We start from the raw sequence: 19903 nt of genomic DNA on the forward strand, positions 1-19903 counted from the left end.
ACCTACCCATGAATAGGTTCGCTATAAATGGAGCCAATGGGTTACCCATAGCCGTTCCTTCACGCTGTTCATAATATGAGCCATTATATTGAAAACAATTTTGATCCATGCAAAGCTTGGTGAGTTGAATGTATTCAACAGCTTCATTTGCTAAGTTGTTCGATTTCAGAAGATCCCTCAATGAATTCTTGTGAGTTTTTAACACTCGCATCGGTTGAGCCGGTCGGGAGATTTTAAAATTCGTTTGTCAACCATTCAGCGATATTATACGAAGGCGAATTAATTGATGAGACTATTGGTCGCATCGATTTTCCAGGTTTGTGTATTTTTGGTAAACAATATATCTTTGGTACTGTGGGATTTGAAAGTTGTAGCCTCTTGTTTAAAATCGGTGTGATCAGTGTCTTGCATTTTTTCAATGTGGCTTTTACGTTACGTTAGCATCATCTTGGATGATGGATTTCGTGGTAATTTCTGATATGGACCATTTTAAATTAAGCTGTCGACTCTCTCAAAATAATCTTCTTTATCCCAAACCACCACTTTGTTTCCTTTGTCCGCTTTTAAATAAAAACAGTCCTTTTCTTTCAATCTCTTGATGATTTTCTCTTCTTTTCTCGATGAAATGTGTGGCTCTTTGCTCATATTTTTGGAAATTTGTTGTTTACATGCTTCGCGAACAAATCCTTCTGAAGTTTCCAGTAGTTGCTGAATAGAGCTTTCGATACGTACGACTGCTTCTTCCAAATCCTTTTTGGGAGATCTGGCGCAGTATTTGAAACCTTTATTCAATAATTCAATTCACATATGAAGTAGAAAAAGAACGAAAGTTGCCGTTTTTAGATGTATTGGTCATAAGGAACGAACAGAACGCAATAGAATTTGACATTTACAGGAAAGACACGGGCACTTTCAGATACATTACCAATGACTCGAATCATTGTTCACAACACAAAATGGCGGCACTGCAATTTCTGGAACACAGGTTAATAACTTTTTCTTTAAAGAAAGATAAGTACGACAATGAAAAGAGAATGATTTGGTATGCAGCTGAAGCAAATGGTTTTAACCCAGATATAGTTGACAAGTCAATTAGAAAATGCAAGTTTAGGAAAGCACTTCGTAAATCTTCGACTTTTCAAAAAAAAAGAGAGTAATAACAAGTTTATATTAATCCCATATGAACCCCAATACACGAAAGGGCTTCAACAGATATTCGATAAAGTAAACATGAAAGTTGCACATTAGAAAACTTCTTATAAATTGCAACAGCTTCTTGGTAATCCAAAAGATAGACTAGAAAACACAGAATAGACGAATAGACCCACTCTCTTTGTACCTAACCTAACTAAACCTATTTCTCTGTTAGAAAAATGAAATGTGTGTTAGTTCTTAACACCATTTCAGTGTTTGAAGATCACATTCTTGTCAACTGTTGCTATCAATCGGAGTAATTGACCACTGAAGCTGAAAAAGTGTTTTTATTGTGAATGACTAGACTAGATGACCCTAAAAGGGTTAGCAGACAAGCCCTATTAGTCTTGAACAGACAACGTGTAACCTCAGGGCTAGTACTAGAGTGTCACCAAGATTTAGCCAAAGCCTCGGTAGGTAGGAAAAAGGGCATGACAGAAGTAAAGGTTCTCGCATTGCTGACTCTTTAGCCAAAGAAGCAGCTGGACTGAGAATTTTAGGACCCAGTGGCACCTACGGCCTGATGACTTAGACTAGCCAAATGTTACACACATGCTCAATCCCTAAAGAGATAGGATGGAATCAAAAGATGCAACCTTGCCAAGATCACCTTGGGTGACCCTGGGAAGCTGGCGCCGAAAGAATATCTGGCGATGACCAGGAAAAATCTACCCTCAACAATAGGATTTCTGACTGGCCACTGTCAACTAAGGAAACACCTAGTGGCTTAGTGCAGGATGTCCTCTATGCAGGATGTGTGAACAGAAAGATGAGACTATCAGGCATGTTCTATGCGAGTGCCCGGAGTTATTGTCAATAAAAGAGTGTGTTCGGCGAGTCTTGACCTACAACACTTGCCGATATAAAGAAGATATCTCTCAGTGACCTGTCCACCTTCCTGGAAAGGACAGGATGGACGATGCCTAGGAGGACAACTCTTCGGGAGGATGTACAATGGGTCACATGTGGCCTAAGTGCTGCTGGCTTACACTCACCCTCCCTACTCTACAGGTTCAGATACAGAGATAGCTGACTCTATTACTGATCCACTGATCTCTAGGAGTGACTCTCACATACTTTTCATTTTTCATTTCCATAAAACAAAGTGGTTTTTCATGTACGAACTCCTAATTCCTTTGTAATGATTGTCTCAGTCTTTCGGTAAATCATTTCGTGAAATTTCTTGTCTTGGGAAATCAAATTGACCCAATCGTTATGAATATTCTTCTGTTTAATACAATTGTGTACAAAAATACAAAATATGAACTATGTACAGCGGCTATTTGATAATTAGAATCTAGAATAATAGAAGACTCAATCGTTGTGTCCGTAGGCCACAGATTCTTGTCCAGATTTGTGTACAACAGCTCGGAAACCGTGTTGTGGATCAGAAGTGTATTCTACTGTACGGATAGACCCATCAGCTTCCACCAAGGAGTATTGTCCTTTCACTACGTCTCCATCTCTGACTTCGTATTGAGTTTTTGCGTCACCGGTATGAGGGTCTTCTATCCCATATTTAAATTCATATTTCGGTGGATCCTGAAAAGACAGAGACACACGATATTAGCTTATCACAGTTCTTTATTCAATTTATCAACCCAACAGTGCAATTCATTTCGTATACAGGCTATTCCGAACTATGGAACTGTTCGTGTTGTTTCATTGTAATATTGGAATACATTCGAGAATGATGACCCACATTCAAAGTTTCCTCACTGAGTCACCAAAGTGAAAGACTGTACTGTTAAAAAAAATGTTTTTTCGTTAACCAGCTGTCGAACCGCTACGAACGACAACCCTCAGAAGTCGAAACTTGTGCGAGCTAAGGATTAACGAGGTATTACCTTTTAACGTGTGATTTCTAACACGGGTTGGACGATAGCAAGTGAAAATCGATCTTTCAGACTAGGGCTTGAACTACCGACCAACACGGCAGTCAATTCGAATGAGTAAACAAAGCACCCACGTCGAACCACCTGGCTACCGACCGACCGGTAGCTATGTGCTACAAATAGCTGTGCTACAAATCATAATTAGTTTTACGATATGTGCCTTTCGAAAGACTGGAGTCAAATTTCACTATCTGAAGATCCTTTTCAAGAATACTATAGCATGTTGTTGTTATTGTTTGACCATTTTTCAATACAAAAATGAATAGAAAAATAATGATGATAAAGAGTGAATAACACAGTATATAAAGGTGTCTGCAAGAAATCTTCGTTCCTAACAATACATTAGAAAGTTTGCAACAAAACAAAACAGCAAAATTTCTCTATTATACTAACAGAATAAACAAAGCAAACACTAAGTAAAGAGATACGTGGAAGATAATTAATGATCTTAGGGGAAAGGGTATAGTATCTCAAAAATTAGACACTTCATTATCATCATTTTAAATAACTATTTTTGCCTGGTTGGAGAAAAACTAACTGAGAATATCCACATTCCCTGTGATCCATTAAATAATTCAATTGATATTAGTATGGCAGATAATTTTATTATTGATGACACAAACCTCTCAGAATTGAAAGCGGTCTTTAGGAAGATAAAATACAAACACACTTCAGGAATTGACAATATCTTGAATATTTTCGAAAATCTGTCAGACAATACTTTACCAGTAGTAGTTTTCCAAATTTTCTCAAAACCTCTACTGTGGTTCCTCTTCATAAAGGTGCTATCTCTTCCAACTTTCGACCTATGACTTCAATAACAACACTTGTAAAAATTAAAAAAAAACCAGTCGAAAGAGGACTAGTGGATTTTCTCGAGGAAAACCAAATATTAAACAAATAAAACTTTAGATTCCAGAGTAAGAAAACGCACATAATGAATTTTTTTCAGTCTATAAAACAAATGCAGCTACTTCTACTATGACATATTTCAGACGTTGGACTGTTTTAGTCATGATAGGTACACTGCTTCGGAAACTACAACAGTATGGAATAAAAGGTGTATACCTGAATTGATTTGAATCAGCGATAGCTGATATGTGATATTTTGTTTTTTTTTTAAATTATTATTTGGACAATGAAACATATTTTGAATTTGACTTTGAAGTCATGACGATTCAAGAGAGTGCAAATATGTGTTTGACTGAGATTAAGCGTATTCTTTTCATTTCATGAATAATAACACTACTATAATTATTTGAAAGTTGTTTTTGAATTTGCGTGAATCCATTTGGATGCCTAAAAATACAGGGTGTATCTCAAATGATGTCATTGATTTCGAGAGATGATCACTTATATTTCAAGGAAAAAAATTCGTATATACGTGTGTCCCAACTTGCTTCGTTTTTAATAATAATAATATCATTTATTGATGAAAAGAGAGAGAGAGAGAGAGAGAATGTATGTTGTTCTTTGAATAACAACTCAAAAGTTTTTTCACCGATTTTGATAAAACTTGCTGTGTTTTTTGGCAGTAACAAGGGGCTTCTTTTCATGAAAGATAACGAATAATAATTTCAGTAACTTCACAGAATATTTTGAATATGTTACAGAATGACCTAAAACAAACAAAAAAAGGAATTATTTTTCCAATTTAGTGCATTTGTTTGAAATCTTGTCTCTAGACACTTTTTATCATTTGTTCAATCTGATGAGAATATCAACCTTGAAGAAAAAAAGTGGCAAAACAATTATCTTGTCACTGCTAAAAAACACTCCTAGTTTTATAAAAATCGGTGGAAAAACTTTTTGAGTTATTGTTAAGAGAACAATATTTTTAGTGATACTATGACACATCAATACTCGTTAGAACCTAAAAAGCATACGTAGCTTATGAGCAATGTCGAGTGGGACGCGCATGGGGTCTTTCACCCCGTGTGGTCACCTGGATCTACACTGCAATAATAAGACCTATGTTAACGTATGGAGCCATTGCATGGGGACCAAAAGTTCTACAAGCAACGGCCATCCGAATATTATACCAAATACAGCGACTGGCTTGTTTAAACATCACAGAAGCCATGAAAACAACACCAACCGCGGCAATGGAAATTATCACGGGTCTGACCCCTTTTGATTTGTACGTTAAGGAGGTTGCGTTAATGGCCATGGCACGATTGCGCACGGCTGGTGTAAACCTCGAAGTAGGAATGGGTCAAATGAGACTGGGCCTGTGGCGAGAAGCGCTTACTACGCTACCTCTGCTGCAGGCAACAAGCGATGCAATTGAACTCAGGTTTGTGTTTAATGAACCCTACTAAATAAAAATTGAGCAAAACATAGAGTCAGATGATACAGATGCAATACGTATTTATACAGACGGCTCAAAAACCAAAGAAGGCTCAGGGTGTGGAGTGTACTCCAGATCACTAAGCCTAAACATTGAGTGGGGAATGGGAAGAAATACCAGCGTGGTCCAAACAGAACTGGCTGGTATCTCAATTGCCACAAAAAAAATAACCAAGAATGAAATTTCTGGCAAAAACATAACAACCTGCACTGACAGCAGACAAGCCCTATTAGCCTTGAACAGACAACGTATAATCTCAGGGCTGGTACTAGAGTGTCACCAAGATTTAGCCGAAGCCTCGGTAGATAATAACATTATCCTGAGGTGTGTTAAAGGGCACGACAGGAGTAAAGGTAATCGCATTGCCGACTCTTCAGCCAAGGAAGGGGCTGGACTGGACTGGGCTGGCCCAGTGACACCTACGGCCTGATGACTCCGACAATTGCGGAACTAGTCAAATGTTACACCCATGCTCAATCCTTGAAGAAATGGGACGAAACCGAATCACCTTGGGCGTCCCTTTGAAGCTGGCGCCGAAGAAATATCTGGCAATGACTAGGAAAAATCTACGCCTAACAGTAGGATTTCTGACTGGCCACTGTAAACTAAGGAAACATCTCCATAATATGGGGCTAGTGGACACACCTCTATGCAAGATGCGTGAACAGGAGGATGAGACTGTCAGGCATGTCCTGTGTGAGTGCCCGGAGTAATCGTCAATAAGAGAGTGTGTGTTCGGCGAGTCTTGGCCTACACCTGCCGATATAAAGGAGATGTCTCCCAGCGACCTGTCCACCTTCCTGGAAAGGACAGGATGGACGACGACCTAGGAGGACAACTCCTCGGGAGGATCTACAATGGGTCACATGTGGCATAAGTACTGTATGCTTACACTCACCCTCCCTACTCTACAGATCCAGAGATCCCAAACTATACTCGATAAATGATAGTATACAATGTTGCCTATTGAATAAGCAACAAATGGAAATTTTCCTATTCCAAGCTCAACTGAGATATGAATTTTTTTTTCCACTTCTTAGGAAGTTTAATCGTGACACAACTAGAAATACAAATCAATTTAAAGAACTAAGATTATAAAAAAAGAAAGAAGAAATAAAATCACATCAAAGGTGCTGCTTCGTTCCCTCCTGTTCATAAAAGAGGACATATGCCTCATTGCTCACAATTTATTTTGGCAAAATTGGAAACACGTGTGAATCGTTGTATTCATGCCATGTGCCACTATATGGGTGTCTGCAATATGCTGTGTAATGTCCGTTGTAAGTAGTCCCACTGTGATTTGAAAGTGCATATAGATTATAATGACAAGGAGCCACATTGTCTGCTGCATAACTGCTCATATCTAATCCATCTGAAGAAAAGTCAATGAAAACATTCAATTTGCCTGTGAACCTTTCCGTCGGAGAGAATCTTATCAAATGAATTACTAAAATACGGGGAAACTTATAGATTGATAAGGACTTTGTACATTTCCTCCTTTGCTTGCACTTCGAACATAATGGTTTTTCATCTCCATCCAGAGTTTCCTCTCTTGTGAAAGAATCCAAGCAATGTGACAAACTCACTTGGCCAGATCTTTGTGTTATGGGAAGGGACAAATACCAGAAAGGATCAAAGGTTACTGATGAGTGTCCACAGTGTGTGCACTTCATAGTGGATTTTAATTGACCAACGAAATAGTCTACAATCTTGGAGTTGTTCATATTCAAATATCTCTGCCAGGACTCTTGTGCTTTTCCGTTATCGCTCAATTTTTCGTCAATCTCACTTAAGATCGGTTCAGGTTTCTCAGTAATTTTGTTGAGGTCCTCATGTGAACCTTGTAAAAGATATCAAAGGAATTCGTGGGCGTCTTGATGGGCAGAACCCATGTATCGAGGGGCAAATCTTTGAATCTGATTTTTGAAATAGACTATGTTAACCATAATTCCTTGATAACTTCTGCGGACGATTTGATTAAAACACCTTTCATACTAGAAATACTAGTATTGATATCTTTCATGTATGCATCCTTTTTAGGTATTCCAGCAACCATCCCGTGTTTGATAAACATTGGAATATACTGTTCATGAAACAGGTGTTTCCAAGATTTTTTAAACCATTGAACCCAAGAGTTTTAATTGAAGAATGTATCACCGATCTATTGTTGCAACTACGTTTGTCACTACTATCTTCTTCTGAGTAAACACGGATAGGATGATTCACCCCGTTATTGGACTGGTAAGATGAGGAATTCGAAGCAAAACTGCTCAAAACCGTTGTTAAAGTTAAAACCATGCTGAGTGCAGTAACCTTGGTACCATTCTTGATCATCCTCAGTGCATAACAATGACGAAACAGTTGAAGACTAGACAACGGTCTGAGAATTTTCCAGCGAAAAAATTCATAAGGCCTATTCAACAAATGAAATAAAACTCTGTGATCCAATTTCCCATAAATCCAAATATTTGGATTTCAAAACTAAGATTTTTGAATATTACTGGAGTTTTTTCCCAACACCAAATCGTTATTTTTGACACCTCGATATGTGTTTCGATCACCAAGGTCGACAAAATCGACAAGATTAATCTTCCTCTTTGAAGATGATCACTTGGTGATCGAAACACGTGTGGAGGTGTTAAAAATAACGATTTGGTGTTGGGAAAAAACTCTAGTAATATTCATTACTACACCAAAGGTTCCAAACGGTGCATCAAAAGTAATATTTTTTCGAGTTACTTTTGAGCTTTTTCGTTCCTGGTGCGTTGGAAGCAACAAAAGTTCAAGTTTCAAATTGAATCGTCCAGTAAGTTGACAGTGCGAGACAAATTTTATATAGCTACTGAATAAAAAATAGTCCGTAAAACCATTCGGTATTCCGATTACACATCTAACTAAATGGTTAGCGGTGAATGTGAATTCCGTTGGTAACAAAATGATAATTTATGAGCTTGATACGGTAAGCTCGAGAGGTGAATATCCGTATCAATAAATTAAATCGTATCGTCGCGTCGTAGGTTGCGGTTGATATTGATTAATGACATTGGTGAAAGCACTTCTATTATGATATAATATAACCAATGATAACGCTAATTAGTAACATTTGATTTCCATGTTATATGTGGTAGAATGAAACGTTGAAAAAAATACGCCTCCGGTAAATACTTCTTGTATAAAATTCTTTACATGAATTGTACCATAAAATATTTCTACAATGAAGAGAGAATGAGAAAAGCCTAAGTTTGTTGTACACATTTTCCATTTGCCTATGTTCCTTAATGCATATCCGAAATCAGTGTAAGGAACAGTTTTAACAAGTATCAAGAATTTTTCGAAGACAACAATGAATGACAATTGAGGATGTCTATAAAAGAACAGAGTTCATATCAATTCCTTCCTTCGTTTCTGCGATAAACATTTTTGTGGTCTGTAGTCCTCAACTCGGCATGGATTTTAGAACACTCGTGATAAGCACGATTCTATCTAAGGTGTTTGAGCTAATCTTGAAAGATCAAATATGTCATTTTGTTGAAACAAATAATATTATAACTTCGGTTCAATCTGGTTTCCGAAAATCTCATAGCACTACTACAGCTTCATCAAATATCACCGATGACATTCTCACTTCAATTGATAAAGGCCAACTAGTTTACCTGATTCTACTAGACTATAGTAAGGCGTTCGATACTATTGATCGTAATGTTTTGTGTGATAAACATCTATACTACGGTTTTTCTCAGGAAGCTTGTGGGCTCATTCGTAACTATTTATCGGAACGATGTCAGTCGGTAGTAGTAGGTTCATGCCCAAATAGTGAATTACGGAGTGCCTCAAGGATCAATCTTGGGAGCTATTCTTTTTTCCATCTATATCTCGGATTTTCATGAGTGTCTGAAGTTTTGTACTATCCACCACTATGCCAATGATACTCAATTATACCTAGACTTTACGAGCAATTCAATCCTTTCAGCAACTTCTCAAATTGAAGACTTAACATCTTTATACAATATCTCAACCGCACATAATCTCACACTTGACCCTTCGAAATCAGTAGCTATACTTCTCGAAACGAAATCAAAACGTGAACAGCTAACACAAAATTTTCAAATCAGGTTAGCAGGTATGCCGTTAACCTTTGTAAGTGAAATAAAAAATCTAAGTATTTGGTTTGATGTTGACCTAAGATTTACCAAGCACATCAGCTATCTCTGTCAGAGCTCGTTCAATATTCTGAGACAGCTGTATCCTAGTCGTGATTTGCTATCTACTAAAATGAAACTCGAGTTGTGCGAATCGCTGGTGATATCTGAATTATCATATTGCGACAGTATTTATGGTCCAGCACTTCTACAGGCTGATGCAGCTAGACTACAAAAAAATCGTTTTTCTCATGGAATACGTAAATTTCAACATATTAGTATGAAATTTAAAAGAAACAGGATGGCTCAAATTGGATAACTGTCGAAAACTCCATTTACTTACCTTGACACACAAAGTTATAACGTCAGGCGAACCTACGTATTTCCTCAATAAACTGACTATGTTCAAAAACCTCAATAGGGTGAACACAACTGCACTGTACCAACGTCCTTTTTCATATGCTGCACCTAAATTCTCTATAACACTTTTCCCAAGGAGTTTTGGAACTTCTCTTTATACAATTTCAAGAAAAAATTTAAAATCTTACTTCAGTCACTATAGAGTTGCTTGTCATACGGTCGTGTATATGATTATTGTTTACGCTAGGGTTATAAATGAATGTTGATAAGTGTTTACTAAGGTGAAAATATTTTACAAGAATTTAGGCACATATTTATATTCATATTTAGAGTTAAATTATTACTTTTTTATATTTAAATTATTATTTGAAAATTTTATTTTTATTTGATTTGTATTTTTATATTTCATACTCACACGAGTATAAATTGTTCTGGAAATAAGTATTTTTGATTTTATATACTTGTATTTTTATAGTCTTCTATGATTCACCTTTATTTTTTTTTGCTAGGTTGAGTTGAAAAGCAGCCTAGGCTGATACTTCACCTTTTCATTGACCCTTAATTATTGTTCTAAATTTTTGTATTCCATTTTTTTTTATATTATGTCGATGAATGATGACGATTATTATTATTATTATATTAGATTTCGTCCGTTTTGATTTCAGGTGTTTTGGTAGATCCATATTTCGTGGTGTGGGTGTCGTGGTATGCTTCTATACTGATTGATAAAGAATTGTGTACTCTATAAATTGCTGCTGTTCGCTTTTTTCCAAGTTTTGATGTTATGTCCCTATTCAGCTTGTGTTGTCGTTGAGTGATTTCCGGCCAATGTTTCTCTAAGAATTCAAATTGAACCAAAACGCTGCCAAAATGACCCAAAGCATTTGGCAATGATAGTGTTAATGAACGCACTGTTTGACGTTGGTTTGCGAACTTGAATACCGGAGATATCAGCTCCGAAGATGAGCCCCGAAGTGGTCGACCTACAATAATCCAGGACGGGGATTAGAGTGTCCTGGTGGGGATTAACCTCACACAAACGGTGCATGAGATTGTGAAAAAACTGAACGTCACTTCTCATGCGGTTTTTGAAGGTTTAAAACATATTGGAGACATAAGAAAGCTCAAAAAGTGGGTGCCCCATGATATGAACAATCGACAAAGATTGTCAAGCTTCGAAGTCCGCTCTTCTTTGCGTTTGCGCAACCAAAACGATCTTTTTTTGCACCAGATCGTCACGTATGATGAAAAGTGGATCCTCTACAACAGGAGACATTCAGGATAGTGTGTGGTCACCGATGCGCTACCCTGGCATTTCCCGAAGGCGAAAACCCACCAAAGAAAGGCCATGGTTACTGTATGGTGGTCAGCGGCTGGTGTCATTTATTATAACTTTCTGCACCCGGACTAAACCATCACAGCAGAATCCCATCTTGGGGAAATGTACCGAAAATTGCATCAGCAGCAGCCGGCACTGGTCCGATCTTGCTCCATCACAACGCTCGTCCACACGTTCCACAATCTGTATCTGTGAAGTAGGGAGGGTGAGTGTAGGCCCACAGCACTCAGGTCACATGTGACCCATTGTACCTCCTCCCAAGCGGTTGTCCTCCTGGGTCACCGTCCATCCTGTCCTTTCCAGGAAGGTGGACAGGTCACTGTCCACTGCCAAGACTAGCCGAACACACACTCTCTTATTGACGATAACTCCGGACATTCGCATAGGACATGCCTGACAGTTTCTTCTTCATATATCCTGCATAGTGGTGTGTCCATTAGCTCTATATTGTGTAAGCGTTTCCTCAGTTGACAGTTGCCAGTCAGAAATCCTGCAGTTAGGCATATATTTTTTCTGGTCTTCGTCAGATATTTCTTCGGTGCCAGCTTCCCAGGGTCGCCAAGGGTGATCCTGGCAAGATTGCATTCGTAGATTTCATTCCATCTCTTCAAGGATTAGGCATAGGTGTGACATTTGACAAGTTCCGCAACTGTCGAAGTCATCAGGGCGTAGGAGACACTAGGTCCTAAAATTCCTAGTCCAGCCACTTCCTTGCCTGAAGAATCGGCAATGCGATTACCTTCACTCCTCTCTTGCCCTTCAATCCACCTCAGGATGTTATTATCTACCGAAGCTTTGGCTAAATCTTGGTGGCACTCTAGTACTAGCACTGAGGTAACACGTTGTTTGTTCAAGACTAATAGGGCATGCCTGCTATCAGTGCAGATTGTTATGTTTTTGCCAGAAATCCCTTTCCTGGTTATTTCTTTTGTGGCGATTGATATACCAGCCAGTTCTGTTAGAACCACGCTGGTATTTTTTCCCGTTCCTCACTCAATCCTTAGGCTTAGTGATCTGGAGTGCACTCCACATCCTGAGCATTCTTTGGTTTTTGAGCCGTCTGTATTGCATTCGGAGCATCTGACTCTATGTTCTGTTCTATTTCTATTTTGCAGGGTTCACTGAACACAAACCTGGGTTCAAGTGCATCCCTGGTTGCCTACAGCAGTGGTTGCGCAATAAGCACTTCTCGCCATAGGCTCAGCCTCAATTGACCCATTTTTACTTCGAGTTTTACACCAGCCGTGCGCAATCGCAACATGGTCATTAACGCAACTTCCTCAACATACAGGTCCAGAGGGGTCAGACCAGTAATTAATTCCATTTCCGCGGTTTGTGTTTTCCTCATGTTCTCATGAAAATTAAACAAATTGAGGGTCGAAGTTCTGCCTCACCCTCCGCACTCCCCAGATTTCTCACCGGCAACTATAACTTTTTCAAGCATTTCGAAAACTCTCACCAGTAGAACCTTCACCAGTCAGGACCAAGCAAAAACGGCCTTTTTCGACTTCATCGAATCCCGAACACCCAATTTTTATGCTGATAAAATTATTCGACATGTGTTACGTTAGCGAAAGTGCACTGATTCAAATGGCTTTCATTTTTATCGCATTGAATGAGTATTCACTAAAATATTACAGTTTCAAGTAAGCTCATTGAAATGAACAACCAAATAGCAAAAGTTATGGAGGAAAGTAGTTGCTCTGTTAATTACTTCAGGAGTAAGTTTCGGTGAACAATTATTCAAATTATGGCAAAAGTTATGAGTACAAGTGACTAATCCAACCCTTCGATGCTAGTGAATTATCAGATGAGAAACAAATGCAAGCTAGTTGACTCTTGAAATATGGGAAACATCTAATACTGCTTATATTTTGATAAAAAAAAAAAATATGAAACGTACAAACGTTTTGCTGCTTACTCACATTGTAGTTTTGACTTTCATCGTAATCTCCGAAATATCCACTTTGATAGCTGCTTTCACCATGTCCATAACTTCCGTGGTTGTCTACATTTCTACGATGATATGTATTGACATAAGAATCAACACCAGTTGGTTGATTACGATTATATCTTCCTTGACTCGATGAATCGTGGATTGTTCTATAAAAGGTAGAAGAAATGGTACCTCTTTCAACATTATTTGCTACACCGTTCCCTCCAAAGTGACTGTTTCCATAACCATGATAATCATGTGGGCTATTATTGATATATCCTGCACAAACAGTGTAGATAATGGTGGAAACTGTGACAATCTGAAATATATGACAGTGGTAAGAAATTGTGGTTCGAGATCTGAATCCTCTATTCCATAATAACAAAAATAGAAAATATCAGTCCGTTTCTTTCCGCAAAGGTGAATGTCCGAATTCTTCAAAAAATTCTGTTGTGAGCAGAAATGACAAGAGAGGTTAGAATGTCTCTACTTGAAAGGAGTGTGCGACTTGTGAAAATGGTACAGCATCGATATTTTTTACAACTAGAGCAATGATTGACTCAACTGAAGTTGGCAAAGAAGTAATTTTCTTGAACACACTCCTGTATTTTTGCCCAATAATTTTAACTAATGAATGTCATGAGAAGTGAATACTTATAAAAAACTATTAAGTTCGTTAACTAGTCCAGTTGATCCAATAATTGTTGGGTAACAGAATCAATTTTAATTGTGCTTCGAATTCAAGTAAATCTTCCTCAGGGCTTTGTGACAATGAATTTTCATAAATATACCTCCCAAAAAACTTATACGATTATTATCGTTTCAATTTCAAAAAAAATGTTGATTTTCTAATTGAATTACTCACCGAAAAGTAGTTTGTTCGTGTTAGAAAAATAACTATTTTAAAAACCATCAGACGTATAAGATACATAATAAAAAATAAAAAAAATTGAAATAACCACATTTTCTATACAACATCAATACAAATCGACATGAAACACACGAATGGCTTCATCTGTGATTGTGATCAGGTGGTGTCAGAAAGAAAAAAATGAAATGATCACGATATTTTACTCATTAAATTAAAATATGTAGTATTGAAGCCATCAACATCCCATCTAGTGTTAACACTATCGTATTTGAAAATAAGTAGCATTTTGCTCAAAAGTCTTTTTGATAAATGCGGTTGAACATCTAGAATTGGATTGGATGATCAAAATAAAAAAATATGTCCAAAATATGTTCAACGAGGGTTCTGGATTTTTCATATTCAATTTCATCTGTCCCGAAACTCGTGTTTGATCAACATAGCATCCGTAAGTGCTTTTATAGTTCAATGTGTACACTAAAAGACAACCAATCCAATAAAGTGTACAAATTGAACTGTGGAAGCTGTCACAAAAGCTATGTGGGTCAATCCGGACTCTATTTCAAAACACGAATTTCAGAACACATGAGAGATTCTAAGAACAAGAATAAAAAAAAACCCTAAAGTCTTCGTTTGAACGTGAAGAATAATGTAGACACATATTTTATTTTGATCGTCCAAATATTCTAGATGTTCAACCATATTTTTGATCCAAAAGACTTAGAGAGAAATGATACATATATTCAAATGTGATAGTATTAACACTAGTAGGGATGCTGATGACCTTAATACTGCATATTTAAATTTTTTAAGCACCCAACTCATCTAAATAATTTGCCCCTATTCAAATGTTTTTTTCTGTAATTGTTAAAAACATACATCATCTTATCAGAATAACAGTTGAAGCCATTTGTTTGTTTCATGTCGTTTTGTGTTGGTGTTGTCTCGAAAATTTGATTGTTTTAATGTTTTTTATTTTTTATTGTGTATCTAATATGTCTGATGGTTTTTAAAATGGTTATTTTTTCAACAATAAAAAACTACTTTATGGTATTTCAATTGAAAATTGATATTTATTCATATTTTGTACTGGATTAAACACTCGATATAAATAAAAACAACAATAAAAATTAACTGGCGCTCCGGGGCGACTTCGTTGATTCCAATGGCGCATTTGCTTTTTCAGCTGCAGGAAAACCCGAAAAAACCTGCAGCACCACATCATCTGAAGATCTTGATCTACCAATGTCCAATGTTCACTCTTGTGAAACAAAATGTAGGGTGTCTCCAGAGGCTCCAACGGATTCAATGCATCGCCAGAACATTTCGTGATACGACTATCGTCAAACTTAAATCAGTTCGTTTCGTCTTTGACCAAGGCGTAATAATAACCAAATTCAACGCCAGAACCACAGTGAACAATGACTACATAAATATTATAATAGTGGTCTGCTAGATTAAAATGTTCATCTATTTCGAACCTTCCAAAGACATTCTTGCTTCCGTCAGAGATTGACTCTTATTTGGAGATCATCAGTGTTATTATTAGAATGACTGGTGCCTCAGCTATACTTATTTCCTTATAACAGTAGTTAGTTTGGCACATGTTTGGCAATACAGTCGATCATCACCTGTTAAAAATTCCATTTTCAGATGATTTAACAATAACTTTTGCACGGACTGATTATTAGTCATATTAGGAAAAGCTAAATGAAGTTGCAGAAATTCACATGAGTTTTCGCTACCTCTTGAACATTTACTACAAAGTAAACAAGTGAGGATTTTTCCAGCCAAAGATTTACAAACAGAAGACGAGATGGACTGTACGGAATCATTCAATCCAGAGCAGTCAGGAGAATTGGTTTTGCCATTGTTTTGCTTACGAAGAGTATTCAACAAGAACCCCAATAATTCCGAATAATCCTCTTGTTGTCCTAACGAAAATAATCGTATAAGTTTTGTATATTGGTGAAAATTCATTTTCTCAGAGCACTGATGAGGAATTTAATTAAATTTGAAACGTCGGCAAGAAAACATTTGTTTTTCTTTGGTTATATCTACGAAAGATCCAATTTATTCCTTGAAAATATATCACAAAATTTTTGGAGATTTTACAAAGCCCACTATTCACAATATCCTAATTACATCAGTAAACACTAACGCAAATTGCACTGCACTATGAAATTATTTTGTTTTTACTTCATAGAAATATCACAAATCCAACAACCCACCTTTGTAAACATATTTGCACTCTAGTCACTTGTGAATAACTGTACATCAAGAACCAAGACTGATTCTTTTATACTTCAGAGAATCATCCTCGAAGATTCCCATCACCCAAGACATTATTGCAGGTTTTTTCAAATCATCCAATAATTAAGACCCAAAAGGTTGGGTAAGTCTGTCAACTCTGATTCAAAATGATGGGAATTATTCAATGGGAGTCTTCTGAACTAATTTTTTGACGAAATGGTTACATTGTGTATGAGAAGATTATCTAACTCAATTATTTGCAATTGACTTTTGCTTAGGATGCAGTTTACGATTCTCACACTATCTATTATATTATGGAAATAATGGTGTTTATCCACTTGAATTTTGATACATCATTCAATGGTTCATTAGATAGACCATCTGTTCCAAATTCTCAGAACTATTTCGAGTTAATTTCATCATTCTATTCATCAGTGACATGAAAAAGTAGATAATTTTTATCGGAATATTATGACCGGTCATCGATTTTTATTTTTGCTTCTTCAGGTCATTACTAAGTTAGGTTAGTGGGTCTATTCGACTGTCCACCGCAACCCGCAAGGGTTCATTGTGGCTCACACCTATTCACACTCGGCCAAATAAACCAGGTTCTTAACGAAGCCGATTAGTTTGTATGGAGAGTGGTCTTTCAGGTCAGATGGCAAGAGTACGGCTCTACCGAACTCTAAAGACCTAATTCGGTCCCCAGCGGGGCACAAAGTATATGCTCTGTTAATGAGGTAGTCGGATAGTCAAGTTGCAAGAATCCCATCTTGATACTCACGACAACCTTCCCATATGAGGTTTTTTGCACGTCAGCTACACCTGACTATTCCTTAGATTCAGCCGTGCAGGGCTTTGTCGCTTCTGGTTTTGTTGACCTGCTCATGGGGGGGGTTTGTTCCCCCACCTGAGACAGATTATGCGTATGCCGCTCAAGAATTTGGTACAAGGCGGTTTTATAAGGTACCCTGCTCTTGAGGAGACGACTCTGTCGTTTCCTGGCTGCACCACCGAACCGTTTTTTCAAGGTTCAGTTATTGGATCAAGAGCTGGGGAGTTGGGGAAGCTCTCGCTCCTGAACTAAATTAACAGGGAGGTCAGTTGGAGTCATAAACTCGATATCCATCTCCTCTGTAGACTCGCTCCTGATCTAAGTTTACAGGGAGGTCAATTGGAGTTGTAGGCTCGAAATCCATCTCCTCTATAGACTCAGCGTCAGAAAGAATTTTTTAAGTTTACGCTGTCCAAAAAAGTCCCACGAGTAGCTAGGGAAAGAAGGTCAATCACGGCAGAGCCCCGCATTACCGTGACAAGGCGATGCTACGACGAGAGGGCGCCCGGTAACTCGAAGGTTGTGTAGAGACAGCTGATAGGCTCAGAGTCATTCATCCTCTCGGCTAGGATACACATACCTTAGGATTAGGCCATCGTTAGGATGCCATTCAGTTAGGGAATAACAGAACCACAAGTGATCCTGTCATTCCCGTATCCAGCGGGGTGTAATAACTGCCATTGCGATAATTAACAAAAAATATAATTTTATTCATAAAGATCGAGGTTGGTCACCCGGTTTTTTCGATATCGATACTTGTCTAACAGAGTAAGCGTTGAATTTAATTTACGGTTGGTGGTCTTTGACGGCATCACGAGGATCATGTTTCCTTCGAAGTAGTCTAAACAAGCGTATCCTGTTGATACGTAATAAAACTGGGAACGCGAAAAAATGCAAACTAAGAGTTTGCATTTCAGCTCCGTGGACAGGAAGTTCGGCCATATCTGAAAAGGTGGGTCCAAAAATTTATTCAAAATAAAAACTGACCAATGACTTCAAGGAAAAGAAGATTTGTCTCGAGTAGGAAGGGTTATGGAAAAATTCGGGAATATTAAACGAACAGGAGACCAATCAAGGGACGGTAGAAGGGAGGAGTATTAGGAACAATTTTTCGGACTTGAGAATACGAGAGGGAGTCGATTAAGGGGCACGGTGGCGAGCAGTCAGTTTGGAGAGTCGCGGAATTCGCGAAAACGGTCTCGAAAGTTAGTTTCGGAAGAGGGTGCGAAAAGGGCTTTTTTTGGCGATAGAGGAATTGCGATAGAGAGTCACGAAAGGGAGTTGCGAAAGTCAGTTGCGGAAGAGGGTCGCAAAAAGGGGATTTTGCGATAGTGGAATTTCGGTAAATTTCAGGCAGTGAGTTGATTGTGGTGTTGCGTTTGGTGGCACACACAACGGGTGTGTATTTCACACGGATACTGTACCAGAGAGGGAGACCAGGACCCAATATAGTATCGTGAGTCGATTTGGATTTTTTTACTAACCCCCATATCGATATAGAGAGAGAGGATGCCATTTTAATTTTGTAATAATTGCCATTTTAGTTTTGAAATAATTGTCTTATTGTTGTTGCGTCTTGTGGACGATATAAGAAGGGCAACAAATTACACTACACCTCTTTCATATGTATAATTAGCGATTAGTACGCACTGGTTTGAATCCAGGCAATTTCGAATAATAATTTCTGAATTTCCGCAAAACTCGAATAGAGTAATTGTTTTCATGTAAGTTGGAATTCTACCTTATGAGAGAAATAGAACATATCACAAGTTGTTAAAGAGATAATTTTTGTTCGACAATCAGCTATCTGAGACGTGCTCTCCTGATAAAAAATTTTTGATCTTACATTTTCGAACATTTTTTTGCTTATTGTTTTGTTGAACGTTTCATGTTATATTTTTTTTACACAGTTATTGCTTTTGTAATATACGCCTAATCTGAAACTTCTTGTTCATTTTAATAGCTCACTACTTGAGTAAGTCCCGCACCATTTCAGAATAGTTGAAAGGCCTTTAGCCTCAAGTATTAGTCTCCTGCCTCGTTCTGGAGTGGAACCTAGCAGGAAAACCATCTCAAAAAGGTACACAGTGTAGTTAGGTTTCCAAAAGACCGGCCTTCGTGCGATCGGCACGAACCCTACCGCTTTTTCGGACCTGCCTTAATGTTCAAAATTTGATGCGTAGAAATCTGCATCTGGTGACAGCGCTGCTAAAATTCATTTCAGAAAATAAATAAATGAGAAAGGAGCATTTATCGGAATTGTCTAATTCTTGTACGTTGGTACACTGTCTGAGCCGAGACATATTATTACAGGGGCTACGTGAAAGCAGGTATCCGATGGCCAGTTTGCTCAACCCCTACATCCCAAGCCAATGCACTCGCCGAAAACAGCATGCACAGGGGTTCAGACAGTAAAAGATAAACAAGGACAGTCAACCCACCAGGTCATTAATAAGTTACATAATGAAGAGAAGAGAATTGAAATTTTCTATGTTTTCACCACTTTTATAAAAGTGGTGAAAAACAGAAAGTTTCAATTCTCTTTTCTTCATTAAGATTTCCTACCACGTAATAACGGCTACATCCATCAACTCACTAAATGACATCGTTGGGGGATTCTCGAATAATTTTTCTCTACAAATTCGATACAGCCCGAAAAATTAAACGAGGCATTTGGCAATGATAATGTTAATGAACGAACTGCTTGACGTTGGTCAACCTATAGTAACCCAGG

General features: G+C 37.8%; 1 protein-coding gene across 1 annotated transcript; it reads right to left on the reverse strand.

The window, feature by feature from the left end:
- Nucleotides 1-2410: 2410 nt before the first annotated feature.
- On the reverse strand, nucleotides 2411-16418 carry LOC141481823 (uncharacterized). The gene is made up of 3 exons (XM_074174082.1): nucleotides 16313-16418; nucleotides 13203-13532; nucleotides 2411-2736 (listed from the first exon to the last, which is right to left on the reverse strand). The coding sequence occupies exons 1-3, from the start codon at nucleotides 16322-16324 to the stop codon at nucleotides 2509-2511; spliced, it is 570 nt and encodes a 189-aa protein (XP_074030183.1). The 5' UTR covers nucleotides 16325-16418; the 3' UTR covers nucleotides 2411-2508.
- Between the last annotated feature and the right edge of the window lie 3485 nt (nucleotides 16419-19903).

Source organism: Leptinotarsa decemlineata, unplaced genomic scaffold, assembly GCF_025532065.1.
Source record: "Leptinotarsa decemlineata unplaced genomic scaffold, Ldec_3_MD MMD2_tig00000505_RagTag_RagTag, whole genome shotgun sequence".
NCBI classification, from domain to species: Eukaryota; Metazoa; Arthropoda; class Insecta; order Coleoptera; family Chrysomelidae; genus Leptinotarsa; species Leptinotarsa decemlineata.

Coding starts and splice junctions, on each gene's coding strand:
- LOC141481823 (XM_074174082.1), bottom strand. Junction 2,737..13,202: donor ATGAAAGTCAAAACTACAAT/GTGAGTAAGCAG, acceptor CTGTCTTTTCAG/GATCCACCGAAATATGAATT.